At 46.3% G+C, this 15,342-nt stretch overlaps 1 protein-coding gene across 1 annotated transcript in view; it reads left to right on the top strand.

Annotated features, from left to right (window-relative positions):
* Positions 1-15,342, top strand: part of PRKCE (protein kinase C epsilon) — a 481,837-nt gene that overhangs the window by 168,565 nt on the left and 297,930 nt on the right. The window contains exon 2 of the mRNA XM_004582783.4: positions 9,462-9,525. Within this exon, the coding sequence (XP_004582840.1) occupies positions 9,462-9,525 (64 nt within the window). The remainder of the gene's footprint in view (positions 1-9,461; positions 9,526-15,342) is intronic.

The raw sequence follows: 15,342 nt of genomic DNA, 5'->3' as shown, positions 1-15,342 counted from the left end.
TATTCGCCACCTCCTCTTACGGATGGATGTGCAGTCTTGTCCTGCATTTCCCTCAAAGCATATAGAAAGTCAGGTGGGGGCCTGGCACAATAGCGTAGAGGTTAAAGTCCTCGCCTTGAACGCACCAGGGTCCTCTATGGGCGCTGGTTTTAATCCTGGCAGCCCCGCTTCCCATCCAGCTCCCTGCCTGTGGCCTGGGAGAGCAGTCGAGGACGGCCCAAAAATGTTGGGACCCTGCACCCATGTGGAGACCCGGAAGAGGCTCCTGGCTTCGGATTGGCTCAGCTCCAGCCATTGCGGCTGCTTGGGGAGTGAACCATTGGACGGAAGATCTTCCTCTCTGTCTCTTCTCCTCTCTGTATACCTGCCTTTCCAATAAAAATAAATAAAATTTTTTAAAAAAAGAAAGTCAGGTGGGATACTGGCTTTGTCAGTCATGGCAGACTCTTGGTATTGGGTTTGCCACCATTGGGTGTGCAGATACCCAGAGCAGCTTGTTTTGAACCACTTTTGTCATCAGAAGAAGCTGGCTCTCTGGGACTGTTTCTGAACCTTTTAAAAGGAGGAAGCAGGTGCTTAGCTGAGCTGGCTCCATGGGTGGCCCATTAAGAGCTCAGACCTGAAATATAGGCCTTGAACTCCAGCCAACAGCAGTGCCACAAGGGGTTGGTGGCTGCCCCTGTGTTGGCTGCTGGTGTCAGGAAGACAGCAAACATGCCAGCTGGGGTTGAGTGCTTTGGTGAAGGTGTAGCTGGTGACATATGCCAGCTGCATTGTGGGAGACTGAAAAGGACTTTTAATTGTTTTAAAAAGGGTATTGTATTTTGTAGCAGGGTAATTCAAAACATAATTGTTCAACTCCGGTAGCTCCCAAGTTCTTAGGAGAGAATTAGCACTCTTTCCGTTTCTGATCTCTTCCTGGAGTGTCCACCTTCTGGGACAGTTGCTATTTCCTGTTAACACTCCTAGAGATCACTTGTGTGGAGCAAGTGTGTGTGTATGCCCATGTGCACACTCACCTGGTTTACTCTCATGACAGCGTAGTATGATTAACATGTTGTGCCTGGCATTTTCTTCTTCTTCTTCTGAGTATGTCCTGTTGATAATTTTATACCAATGATTTTAGTTCTTACGTAGGACTTACATATAATGTAGTCCAGTTGAGTAGAGCTATCCCCGTTTACATGCATTTCAGTCATTAAAAGGTTTTAGGGACTGGTGTTGTGCTGCAGAGGGTTAAGTTGTAGTTTGAGGCCCTGGCAGCCCATATAAACACTGGTTCAAATCCTGGTTGTTCTACTCCCAATCCAGCTTCCTGCTAATGTGGCTGGGAAGGCATAGATGGACCAAATATTTGGGCCCTTGTCACCCATGTGAGACATTCCAACATAGAGTTCTGGACTTGGGGAATCAGCCTGGCTCAGCCCTGGCCATTGGGGAATAAACCAGAGGATGTAGGATGTCTCTTAATCTCTCACCCTTCTGTAATTCTTTTCAAATAAATAAACAATTCCATAAAGAAATGTTTTAGAACACTGTACCTAATGATTTTGTTCTAGAACACTGGGCCTAATGATTTTGTTCTAAATGATGGCAGATTTAAATATGCCTGCAGATTCTGGAGCCTACATGCTGGGTGTGTTTTTCTTGCCACGATTGTATTTTGATCTCAGAAGGCAGAGGAAGGAGTCTCAGCTGTGTGCCTGTGAGTGTGTTTGCATGCGTGGGTGGGTGTGTGAATGTATCGCCCACACGGGGAGGTGGGTGTACGTTATGTTGGATGACAGATGTGCTCCTGAAAAACTCTGAATGAATGCTTTTATTTTTAAAACTGAAATCTGAGATGTGAGCTACTCTGAGGGTGGGAAGACAAAGTGTTATTTAGAGGTGTGTGGAGGAGCTTTTATGTGAGAGGAGGATTTGGTTTTTTTTTCTCTCCTCTTTTTGGAAACTATTCCATTGAAGTGTGATTGACATAAAATTCAGTGACTCGATTTTAAATGTGTGGCTTAATGTCCTACCAAATGCACACTTTCTTGCCATCGCTACCCTTTGGTAAGGTGAGTTCTCTTCATCCCCCCCCCCCCCATCGAAATTCCCAGTGTCATTTGGCATCCGCTGACCCCCTCCACCTCCTATGAGATTGCTGGTGTGCTCTTTGTCACACTTTGTTAGTTTTGCTTGTTCTAGAACACTAGAACATTCTAGAACATTCCTGTGAGTCGAGTCACAGGTTATTGCTTGGCTCAGTGATCCATTCACTTTTATTGCTGAATCACATCTTATTGTATAAATTTGGCCTGGTTTGCTTATTCATTTACTGGTTACTGAACATTTGGGTTATTTCCAATGTGGGTCTGTAAGGGATGAAGCTGCTGTGGACAGTGCTGTGTGGGTTGATAACTTCCCAAGGAAACATCTCCATGATTCAGCCATGCTGATTGAAGTTTTAAGAAAACTATTGAAGTAGCTTGAAATAATGCCATTTATTCATTGAATCAACACATCCAAATGTGCACTAAGTCCCTGCCATACACTGAACACACAGGACACTGCCCCACAGAGATGGACACCAGAGGCTGCATCAGATTCTTGGCACTACAAGAGGAGGTATTAAAGAACAAGTTATCGGGCCCAGCACGATAGTGTAGTGGTTAAAGTCCTTGCCTTGCATGTGCTGGGATCCCCTATGGTCGCCGGTTCTAATCCCGACAGCTCCGCTTCCCATCCAGCTCCCTGCTTGTGGCCTGGGAAAGCAATTGAGGATGGCCCAAAGTCTTGGGAGACCTGTGTGGGAGACCTGGAGGAAGTTCCTGGCTCCTGGCTTTGGATTGGTGCAGCACTGGCCGTTGTGGTCACTTGGGGGAGTGAATCATTGGATGGAAGATCTTCCTCTCTGTCTCTCCTCCTCCTCTATATATCTGCCTTTCCAATAAAAATAATTAAATCTTTAAAAAAAAGAAGTTATCTTTCTCTGCTCTGATCTGATGAGAGAAAGTGCTGTTGTAGGCCAGTTTACGGCATAATCCTGAACATGATTTCGTGTGCACCCTCTGTCTCTGACTAGTCAGTGCTGTCTACTAACAGACTGAACAACAACTTCCTCCTTTAAATGAAGCAACTTTAATTTAATTAGCTGTTCGAAAACACCCAGCAGCTGCTGAAGCCTCTCTAGCCCACAATCATGCCTCCATACTGCAAGTGCTCCAGATGCTGGAGCAGCCTGGGTATCCCCTGCTCTTACAGCTTGAGCTTTCCATGCCAGGTGGCTTTGGGGACCAGAGTGTGCTTTTGGGAAGCCTGGGCAGCCATGAAGCAGCTGTGAGACTCAGGCAGCAGATTTGCTTGGAGAGAGAATTCTGAATCTTCTCTCCTGTTGCTTCCCCTGCTGCTTCTTCACTAGATCATTTAGGACAGGAGTGGTGTGAACCCTTTGTCCTCATCCTTATCCTCTCTGGATTCATTGTTTTCTCCACTCCCACCCCCTCCCTACCTTCTGCTTTTCTCCAGCTCTTATTGCCTGATAACTGCTGGAAAGGGAAGTGAAACTCCAACTGGGCAGGTGCAACCTTTATGGGCAGTCCTGAGAAAAGATTTGCTCAGCAGTCTCAGGTGAAAGTTGAACCTGTGGTTAGGAGGCAGCGTTGAATGTCTGACCAGCTTTCGCTTAACCTGGTCACTCATAGAACCGGGACATGCAGCAGCCTGTGGATCCCTGGCACTGATAGTAACATAGAAGCAGGGAACTCTTCTGAATTTGCTCTCCAGGGTGTCATAGGTCCTCCTGGGCGCATGGGGTGTGGTGGAAGGAATACTGGACTAAGCTGTGAGTTTGACTCTGTCAGGTACCTGTGGGCTGCCCAGCACTGGGCCATGGATGGACAGGGATAAGGCCTGTCTCTTGGAGCCGGGCAATTGTGTACCTACTCTTGCATACCTTGCCATGTATTGGCCACTTAGTTTCCTTGCCTCCGGTCTTGTCATCTCTAAAATGGCTTGCCTGTGGAGAATAAGTGAAACGTTGGTGGGAAGGAATTTCCTATGGGTTCTTTTGCTTCTCAAAGATTCCTTCTGGGGTTTGGCGGCGTGGCCTAGCAGCTAAAGTCCTCGCCTTGAAAGTGCCAGGATTCCATATGGGTGCCGGTTCTAATCCCGGCAGCTCCACTTCCCATCCAGCTCCCTGCTTGTGGTCTGGGAAAGCAGTCGAGGATGGCCCAAAGCCTTGGGACCCTGCACCCGTGCAGGAGACCTGAAAGACTCCAGACTCCTGGCTTTGGATTGGCTCAACTCTGACCATTGCGGTCACTTGGGGGAGTGAATCATCAGGTGGAAGCTCTTCCTCTCTGTCTTTCCTCCTCTCTCTATATATCTGACATTGCAATAAAAATAAATAAATATTTAAAAAGATTGCATCTGCAGGGGCTTTTCTGGTGTGAGTTCCTTTGAGTGGAGAGCTGAGGTGCTTGGGCATCACTGTACTTTGGAAAGGCCTTGCATGGGAAGCTCATCATGCCTGAACAGGGCAGTTAGACAGAGGGGAGGAAGGGAAAGGCACCTAGTAGGGGGCTGTCAGGGAAGACTCAAGGCCCTGGGGGGTCTAGGGGTGCTGTGCTGAACTAGACAGTCAGAGCACCTGGCAGACCTAAGTGGGGTCCGCTACTGAAAGCCCGCTGTACCCCAGGCTTTTCTTTTTATCTGGGAATCAGCGATATTAAATGCACTCTTCTCCCTTTCCTCCTCTTCTGAGTGTCTCAGATCTTCTAATGTCTGGCAGTATAGCCTTCTTTATTCCCCGGTGTCCTTTGAGTTGGGACAATACTCTTGTGTTAGCTATTTATTTATTTAAGAAAGAGAGAGAGATTGGTCCCATGTGCTGGTTCTTTTTCCCAAATACCCACAGTTGTCTGGATTGGGCCAAGTCCAAAATTGAGAGCCAGGAACTCAATCCAGGTCTCCCATGTGTGACAGGAACCCAGTCCCTTGAGCCATCACCACTACCTCCCAGGGTGTGCATTATCAGGAAGCCAGGACAGGAGCTGGAGGTGAGGATTGGCCCCAGGCACTCTGACAGGGGCTATGGGTATCTTCACTGCTAGCCAAAATGTCTGTCCCTTTGGTACTTAATTTGTTGTCCGCAACAACACTGTAAAGTCGTTAGATGTCCTAGGACAACATGTAATACAAGTTATTATCAGCTGAGGCACAAAAATGCCTTTTTTGTTTGAGGAAAGAATGTTTTGGTAGAAAGAACACTTGACTGAGAAGCGGAAGATTGGAGACTTGGATTTTGAAAATTAGTAACATCAACAGAAATTCTTTTGTGCCAGGCACTGTGATAAGCACTTTATATAAATGATCTCATCAACTTCTCACCAGCCAAAATGACTCCCAGGCTGATAACCTGCATTGCTCTGGGCAGATAGTTGCTTGCTCCAGGCCATGTAGCCAGTACGCTCCCAGATACTTAGTGTGTCCTAAGAGTCAGGTGTTTGCATGAGTGTCTTCAGCAATTTTTCTGAACCCATTTGACAGTTGAAGAGGCTGAGACCGAAGGCTATGTTTGTCTTCCCCCATCTTCTGGGGTTTCCTTTTGCCCTTACGTGGAGGGCTAGGCAAAGGCCTCATGGCTGGAAAGGGTCTCACAGTCCAAGGAAACAGAATGAGGACCTGGGAAGATTGTCAAGTCAGGCTGTGTTGTCCATGGAGACTTGAGATACCGGGTTGCGTCTGGGACAGCTGGGAGGCATGTGGAGCTCAAGGGAAAGGGCACAGAACTAACTCTGGGAATGGCCAGTGGAGACAGCAAGCCCACCCTTTTTGTTTTGCCAGCTGCCTGGGGCTGATGCTTACTGACAGCCTGCAGGGTTGTGCACAGCTCGGTACCCACACTACTTCATTATCTGGACCATGGAGTCATAAGCAGAATTTGTGATTCAACTCATTTGGCCCTCAAGTAGTTCTATGTCCCCCACCCCCCAGAACTCTTTGTGTGCAGCCGACTGCAACATTGAAATCCCACTACCTTTGCTGAATTCACAGAGCCTCCTCTCTTGGCTGGCAGGCACCCAGCCAGAGCTCTGCGGCGATCTGCCCAGGCAGGCTGCAAAGCTCTTTGTTGCTCTGGGCGTGTTTAACAGCTTAATTTCTGTGTTTCTCTGGGAAATGCAGTTGCCCAGTTCTGAGACAGCAGTGGGTGCTCAAATGGTTTCTGATTGCTATCTTGAATGTTAATATCCTAATGCATTTTATCGTGGATGACCTGTCCGCCCAGCCCCAAGCTCTCGCTCCCCGGCTGCAGAGATAGGCTTGCTGCCTGGCTTCGATAGGCCTCACTGCCCGGCTCATTCCCTTGCTGTCTTCCTCCTGCTTTTCACAGATAGCATTGTACTTGGCCAGTGAAGTCCGAAGCCGTGGGAAATCTTTGACTTGGAGGCTATGAGGAAGCGTTTCATTTTGCCAGCGGGATTTTGTAGGGATGATCTAATCTCTAAAAGGCATACGTGATTTAAATTCCATGCTTTGGGGGCAAGAGGGCCCCTGATAGTTTTGAACTTTGGCAGGGATGGGATTCTGGTTTGGCTCTGTTCAGTGGAGCCAACTTTGGCTTTCCTGCTTTTAATTGCGTGTAGGGCTGGGTCAGACTTGTGGCAGAGGCCAGTCCTAGAGTGGAGAGCTCTGGAGAGCATTTGTGTTTTTTTTTTTTTTTCAATCCAGAAATTTAAAATCATGGATTCTAGAGGCAGAAGGGATAAGGAGAGTCATGTCATGGAGTGAGTCACTTGTTACTTGGTTCCTGTCTGTTTTTTAAACTCAAGATTCCCAAACTTGGGTGGAAGGAGGGAAGAGGCTCCTCTGGGGTCCCTGGGGAGCAATGCAGGTCTGTTCCCAGTACCCCATCTCCTGAGTCCTGATGGAGACCCTGAGTATCTTCCAGTGGCCTTCCCTGGGAGGCACCAAAGATGCCTTGTTGAGGGAAACCTTATGTGCTCGGCCCTTAAAGGCTGAGTCTAGACATGAAGTGATGCTCTCTCATTAGTGGCTCTGGAAGTGGGGTCATGTGTTGAGGGAGATGCTGGAAGGGGCTGGAGAGCTTTGGTCCTCCTGGAGGTATCTTTGCCATCTAAGGCGTGTGTGATGCTCATAAAGGCACCCCCTCATCGTTCTCTTCCTCCCTGCTAGTTTGTAGTGCCATTTTAGCATGGATCATTTGCTTGCCTTTCTTCTTGGGGGACCAAGCTGCACTTGGAGGGGTGAATGATCCAAGAATAGTTTCTGAAAGTTCTGCACATGAAGCCTTCTCCCACCTCCAGAAATCTGTGTTGAAGGCGTCCCGGCTTGTAAAAAGTGAGCCAGGAGTCCAGACTTAAACATGGTTTGTATAGCAGGAGAAAGAATTATGGACAGTATGGTACATACAGCTGAGTAGATGCCATGGGTATGACTTGTCTGGTATGCTCTGGAAATATGGGAGCAGGACAAGCATCTGGAAAGACTCCAAAGAAGAGGTTGTAACTAACCTTGACCTTGAAGGAGGCTGTGCCCACCAGACTAACTCTTCCCAAGTGTTAGTTGTTAAATGTGTGTCTGTTCTTTGCTGGGGACAAGGGAAAAGGACCTGAGAGGATAGCGATCCCTGCTTTTTAAAATATCCACAGGGTGCCTGGTGTGATAGCTTAGTGGCTAAAGTCCTCACCTTGCACACACCAGGATCCTATATGGGTATAGGTTCTAATCCCAGCGGCTCCACTTCCATTCCCACAAGCTCCCTGCTTGTGGCCTGGGAAGGCAGTCGAGGATGGCCCAAAGCCTTGGTACCCTGCACCCACATGGGAGACCCAGAAGATCTCCTGGCTCCTGGCTTCAGCTTGACTCAGCTCTGACCATTGCAGCCACTTGGGGAATGAATCATCGGATGGAAAATCTTCTCTGTCTCTCCTCCTCTGTGTATATCTGATTTTCCAATAAAAACAAGTACATCTTTTTTAAAAAGTCCACAGTTTTCTGGGGGTGGGGGTGGGGGTGTGGACAAAACCTTGTGCTTATGAATTCATGAACGTTCCAGGTTGACAGCTGGAGGCAGAGAGAGCTAGCAGGGGTACTTAGTCATCCAGGATCTTGGTCAGAGAGGACACAATTTCTGTAGGGATAGTTCGGATGCTGCGCAGATGCCTTAACTTCTAGATGCCAGAGCTGGTCTGTGAGTTTTCTACAATGGGAGAAAACAAGGCTTTCAACAGCCTGATTCTGTAGAATTGGATTCAACTGGGCTTGTGATGGGGAGGGAGGAAGTCAGAGAGGAAAGAGGGCTAGTGGCCAACCCAGAGCAGTGCTGGTGCTGCCTCCACCATCTGAAAAAAAGGTGGGGTTTTGCAGAACACTTGTGCAAGCAGCCTACAGTGCCAGCGGTGGTCCCAGCATGATGCAGTAGCCCCACATATTTCCAGCGGTGTGTAGGTTGTTTCTTGTACCTTGAATGCCTTTTTCTCTCTTAGCACCAATTTCAAGCTCTTGAGATATTTCATCAGTTGTTTTCTGCCCCTCGTCGTTAACCTTGCTTCAGTGTGGTTCTCTGTTTTTTAACCTCCCTATGAGGTTGTAAACACCTTAAGAGCAAGGATGGTTTTTAATGCTTCTCTTGTTCCCCTGGTAGCTGTTTGTGCAGTTCAACACACATGGGTTTCTTTAGGATAGTCTTTGCATTGAACTTTGGGCATGGTTTTCTTATCTGTTAAATGGATCACACAAGGGCTTTATTTTTTTGTTTAATTTTCGTTTAATTTGAAAGGCAGAGAGACATAGACAGAGCAGATGAACAGACTTTCCATCAGCTAGTTCACTCTCCAAATGTGTGGAACAGCCGGCACTGGGACAAACTAAAGTTGGGAGCTGGGAATTCAGTCTGGGTTTCCTGCGTGGATGGCAGTGGCCCAAGCACTTGAGCTGTCAACAGCTGCTGCCACCAAGGGTATGCATTAGCAGGAAGATGGAATAAAGAGTAGAGCTGGGCCCAGAACCCAGGCACTTCTGTATGGCATGTGGGGTCACAAGTTGTGTCTTTATCACATAGGATTTTTAGAACTGTGATGCCATTGGCATCTTGGGTTGGATGACTGTTACAGGAACTGTGCTGTGCAAGGTTTAGCCATGTCCTTCGCCTCGGCCTATTGTGCATCCTCTGTCCAGTCATACTAATAAAAAATACATTTGGATGTTTATCAAGCGTCTCCTGTGGAACAAAGCTGTTCTTTGCTGCTAATCGTGGGCTGTGCCTCACACTTCCCAGGACTGCAGTAGGAACACAGTAGGCAGACTCTGGCCTCATTCCTGAATCACCTCGCATTTGATGTTGGTGAATTTCATGGAGCTGAGTCTTAAGTTGTAGCCGTTTAGGTAGAAATGTGGGACTTTCCAGTTGCCCATATGATGCACTAACAGAATCACTGTCATTTTCTCAATTGCAGATTGATCTGGAGCCGGAAGGAAAAGTCTATGTGATCATCGATCTTTCAGGGTCATCAGGTGAAGGTAGGAGAATGTGACCTCTCGTTCTTGTTGTCTTTGTCTTCCAGGTCTCTCCCATCTCTTCTTGGCTGGGATGTATTACAGTGACATTTAATTAATTGGCATGCCTTAAAGGAAAAGGTTATTTTGAAGATGCTTACGCCTATGTACCAAAAGAGACTAGCCATCTGTTAACTTTGGTGAAGCAGAGGGAAGATTGGTGACTTCCTAAGTGAGGCCAATAAAACAGGCGTTTTGGCACGCTGTGTGCATGGCGGACTTGGGCACAGTAGCAGCCTCTCCTGGGGACGGAGTGTGTGTGTGTGTGTGTGTGTGTGTTGGGCATGGGCGGTTGGGGGCGGGGTGCTTGGTGCATGCAGAAAGGAAATAAAACAGTTTGGTCTAACGGTGCTCAGAAATGAAACAGCCAAGGTGTTAAACATCAGAATCTTGCTTCTTTGGAGCTGTGTAGAAGTGCTGCTTCTCTCACAGCTCTTGATTCAGCATGGACTGTGCTCTTAAAGAGACATCATCGTGATGAGGGAACACCTGCTTCCCACTGGCTGGTTAGATGGTGTAAGATTTTCTCTGAGACTTGGATTTGCCTTCTCTCTTCTTAAACTGTCTTCTTTTGATCCTGCCTTTGCTCACTTAATACCTCTTAAGGATTTTTTTGAGGTGGTGAGGACTGAGCAATCAGGGTAAAAGAAGACTAGAAAATAAAACCTTGTCCAAACAGGAATAAGGTGGTGGTGGCAGACTGGGAGAAGGCTGGGAATTAGGGCTTGAAATTTAACTATTGGGACAATCTTTCCTTGCCCCCACTTTCTCTTTCTCTTTCAGTAGGAGGACCAACACTTGACTTTAATGGCATGGTAGAGAGGTAGGGAGACCACAGCTGGTTACTCTGGCAATGAGAAAAAAACAAATAAACAAGCAAACAAAAACCCTGGGTTTGGGAGCAGCTTTCCAAGGGGAAAGAAAGATGTACACTCTGCTGTCCTGGATGGAACATTTGAGTCTTTTATAAAATCTTCCCAGAATACTGGGATCCCAGACCCAGAATTGCAACCTCCCATAGAATCTCTTGTTAAAGGATATGAAGAGAGATTGTGGAAGCAAATTCAAAGGTGTTGTCAGGCGATGCACTTGAATGTGGTGCCTCCTTATTTTCACTGAGCTAATGGATCACCCACTCTCCATAGGGGGTTGGAAGAATACTAGTGCATCATACAATGCATGCCTCTTAGAACAGATTTCTGAGACTTGGTATAGGGTTAAAACTTTAAACAGCCTCCCTGAACTGGTTGCTTACATTTTATGCTCTCTATTGCAATTTCCATTTTGGCATTCCAAACTCCTCTTCTCTGCTCTCAACTCTAAACAGCTGAGAATAGCATCAGTTGTAGAAGACTTGAGGATTTGAACAGTATTTGGTACGAAGTACATAAAGACCTACAAAAGGGCCCAAGAAAAATAAAAGGAGAGCCAGTGTACCTACTACCTGGAACAGGAAATATAATCATCAAAAAGGCGCAGTCTTATAGCAGCTTCTAGCCCCACATGTGTTTCAGATGCGGCATGCTTCAGGTTTTACATGGCCTCCTGATTGTAGACACTGGTGAAACAGCTGAAGGCAAAATGGGCCCCCATTTTCCTTCCATACTCTCTATGCAATATGATAATTAATTGAATATGTGTTTCCTGTGCCAAGATGCAGGCAACCAGCAATAGGCTTGGATTATTCTCGTTTCCGTTGAAAAGATAAATGACTTGAAAAATTACAGAAGGCACCCCCTTTTACATTAGAGGAAAAAGAGATGGACAAATGAATGAATGAAGAAATCAGAAGCAATTGATTTTTTTTCTTCTTGCTGCTATGGCTTATTGCATGTGAACAGCCCAAGCTATTTCCATCAGGCCAAATTCTGAGTCTTTTTTTTTTAATCTCTTTCATCTAAAGAAAATAGAGTTTACTTCAGAAATTCTGACACATGCCAGAGTTGGTAAGTGCTAACACGTGTTGCTCTGCGGAAAGGCAGGCATCTTTCCAATCCATTGCTTGCTTCTCCTCCGGTCTTGGGAGCCTTTCTGTCGGTGGTGGGGAGGACTTTGAATAGTTCCTCCTGGAGGCTGATCTTGAGTCTCCTTTGAGTGGAGCAAACATTGCTGAGCCTGGTACTGTAGAACTTCTGGTTCAGAAGTGGTTTGGGTTCTGGAAGGGTTGGGAGGTGAAGAGAAGTCCCTGGAGAGTAAGAAAAACCAATCCCAGCCTCCTGGCCAGTGTGGGAAATATCTGGGGTGAACCAGGTGACATTGCAACTCTATTGGATTTGTAGACTGTGAACATTCATACATTCTTGTTGAAGTCCCTTTCCTGAGTGAATGTACCTGACTCTGTGAAAGGATGGGAAGAGGGTAGAAACAAGGCCTAACTGAAGCCTCCCCGCTCTCCTTGCTATCCAGCATCTCTTCAGTTCCTTCTACGTCAAATGCTACAGCTTCATCAGTGGTAAAAATATATTCACGAAATCATACAAACTAAAACACATGCAAATTCTGAGGAACTCAGGGAAAGATGTGGGGGTGAGATAGCGTGAAAACACTGCCTTCTTCTAGGAGTGCCAACAGATTCTATCTTTTCCTGACATACTATTAGCAAGCTTGGGCGTTTACGTCTGCTAAAGTGAGAACTAATGTGATTTTTAGCTATCTAATACAATTCCAAGGCTTGCATGTCCTGTGCAGGTCACCATAATGGGATTTGACTGGTATATGCTTTGGCTAAACCAGGCAACCTAACCCCAGACACACGGGTCACATTGGATAACAGTTAAGGCCATTTCCGGTCATGGGATCTTGTCTTCGTGCATCATCTGTGTAGATATATGGTGCAACTCACAGCCAAGGAATGGATAATATCTACAGTAAGTAGAAATAAATGAAATTTCTGACAGGCTTGGTGCAGATATGACCAACATTATCCCAGATAGCAAATCTCCTGGGAATATTCCCATGGGTGCCTCCAATTCCCCAGTGTTTAGTGTTTTGCTACTATCATCACAATGGTTCCTGATAAGCAAAAGGTGGCCCTGCAGGCTGGCTATGTACTTACAACATAATCCTTCCAGGTAACAGAAGCAAAGCTAGTGATACTTAAATGTGAAACTGAGTGTAATAAAGTATTTTTTAAAAGATTTATTTATTTTTATTACAAAGGCAGATGTACAGAGAGGAGGAGAGACAGAGAGGAAGATCTTCTGTCCGATAATTCACTCCCCAAGTGAGCGCAACGGCCGGTGCTGAGCCAATCCGAAGCCGGGAACCAGGAACCTCTTCTGGGTCTCCCATGTGGGTGCAGGGTCCCAAAGCTTTGGGCCGTCCTTGACTGCTTTCCCAGGCCACAAGCAGGGAGCTGGATGGGAAGTTGAGCTGCCCGGATTAGAACTGGCACCCATATGGGATCCTGGTGCGTTCAAGGTGAGGACCGTAGCCGCTAGGCCACGCCTCCAGGGCCATTGTAATATAGTATTATTTCTTCCTTTGCTATAGCATAATTTATAATTCTTATTCTTTTTAACAACCCAGCAATATACCATCATTCACGGGTGTCCTGGGGAGGAAGGATGAGGGCCTGACCTGGGGAGCTACAGGATCCTCCTCCCTTTCCTTTCATGCAGGTGTAGTGCTCATCCAGAGAGTTCTAAGACCCCAAAACTGACTGGCAGAAAGCATTGGAGAGTAAAAGAGGGCACGTCGTGAAGGGTGTTCAGTTCAGTGTTATTAAAAGTTCCTGGGACCCATAGTGGGTTAACCTGCTGCTTGCCACATGGGCATCCCTTGTGGGCACCAGATCAAGTCTCAGCTATTCCAGTTTCAATTCAGCTCCCTGCTAATAGCCTGGAAAATGCAGAAGATAACTCAGATGTTTGGGCCCCTGCGTCCACGTGGGAGACCTGGAGAAATTCTTGGCTCCTGGCTTTGGCCTGTTCTGTTCCTGGCCATTGTAGCCATCTGAAGAGTAAACTAGCAGATTGAAGATCTCTCTCTCTCCCTCTCTCTGTAATTCTTTCAGTTTTTTTTAAGTTCTATTGAGAATAAATTGAGACTGGAATAACTCAGGAAAATCCAAGAAAGAGGCATGGCATGGTCTGGCAAGGGAGGGAAGGGCAATCTGGATTCATGAAACAGTCAAGAGGCCATTGTGAGTAGAGGACTTCATGTTGCCATTGTCAAAAGGCAGATTCGAAGTTCTTATTTTAGGTATGGTTGGAAGACAGGATAAACTAAAGAGATGCAGTGTGTGTGTCCCCAAGGAGCACCCAACAAACATGAGCATTGGGGTTGTAAGCAGACGTGTTCGTGCTGTGCAGATAGAATGATGAAATGCCTGAAATCTTAATCTGTGTGAGAAGTTTGAAGCAGAGCCTCTGGGTGTGACTTCGCAGTCACAGCCTCTTACCCAGACGCTTAAGGAGCAGCAGTGTTCTAGGCTACATTTGGTCAAACCCAAGATGCAGGGTGGAGCCCATCTTACAGCTCCAATGCTTATACATTTATAAGGATAAGCTCACATTCAGGCCTTTTGTGGTGTTTATGTGTGTGTGTGACTCTGTCTCTCTCTCACACACACACACACGTATATATATATATAATCTAGAAATTCAAGCTGGAAACCTTCAGGCTTTCTCTCCTTAAGTTCTGCTCAGCCTCTTTTAAGAGAGAGAGGTTAATGAGAGCCTCCAGTTCCCTGACTTTGAAGCCAGGCTCCAGCTCAAAGTGTTGACCTATCTCCCTGCAGTGAGGTACCTTAGGCAATAAGGTTCCAGCTGTGTTCATTCGAGAAGCTCCACCCACAAACTTGAGTGGGCATGTCACTTCCTTCATTAGGACCTGGAGTCTGGACAACAATAAAATAACATGGTTTAGATATCCTGAAATGTTGCTGTTCTAATACACTTTCCACATTACCCACCCTCCAGCATAAGTATTTGCTGCTGCTGCTGCTGTTGCTGCTGCTACTCAGAACTAAGGAACAGGTGCCTTATTCGCCAGCTCTCTAGTCCATCCTTTCTTCTGATGGAAGAAGGCTTGTTCCTCAAATTGTTCATATTGCAGTAGCAAGACAAGGGAATCAGATCGAAAGCAGAGAGCATGAAGCCACCTTTAAGGAGTTCATGTCACAAAGAGACATGGTTTAAACACTTGATGAGAAATAAGCCAAGAAACCCTCATTTCCTTCCAAATTGCCTCTGGATGCACAGCAGTTCCTCTGAAATGAATCATGGGTGGTTAAAAACACCAAATGCCAACCATTAGTGGATGAAAAACAGAATTGAAGCCTGAGTGCTTGGAGAGCAGAGCTCATTACAATCACTATGAGAGCCTCCTTCTCTGCTGTTAAGGGAGCCAAGACAGATACTTTCTGTTGACTTGTGTGCCTGTTTTACTAATGAAGTAATTCAAGAAGCATTCATCATGTTGAAGCAGTAGTGTAAGGAGAGGGTGGGTTTATCGTAATGGACCTTCAGCAAGAAGTGGGGCTCACGTTTCCTTGAAAAACCTCTAATTCTTGTTCCTGTTGTCTTTCTGTGTATTAGTTCTGCATTTGATAAAGGAGATTGTTATAGGAAATGTCTGTTTGCAGCTCAGATCATACTTGGTCAGAGTGGCCTGTAATTCAATCATTTACTGTTGTTGATGTCCCCATGATTTGCCTTTGGGGGAAAAAAAGGTATTTGCATTCATCTAAACTAATTGAGTGAGTTGTCTTTCAGGATCAATTACTCTGTTCTCCTATCCAGTTGAAATTGGCTAGTGCTGACAGTTTTATTGATTTCC

The sequence above is a fragment of the Ochotona princeps genome, chromosome 8, assembly GCF_030435755.1.
Source record: "Ochotona princeps isolate mOchPri1 chromosome 8, mOchPri1.hap1, whole genome shotgun sequence".
In the NCBI taxonomy this organism is placed as follows: Eukaryota; Metazoa; Chordata; class Mammalia; order Lagomorpha; family Ochotonidae; genus Ochotona; species Ochotona princeps.
Note: the sequence above shows the minus strand (reverse complement) of the source record. Positions and strands in the feature narration are given on the sequence as shown.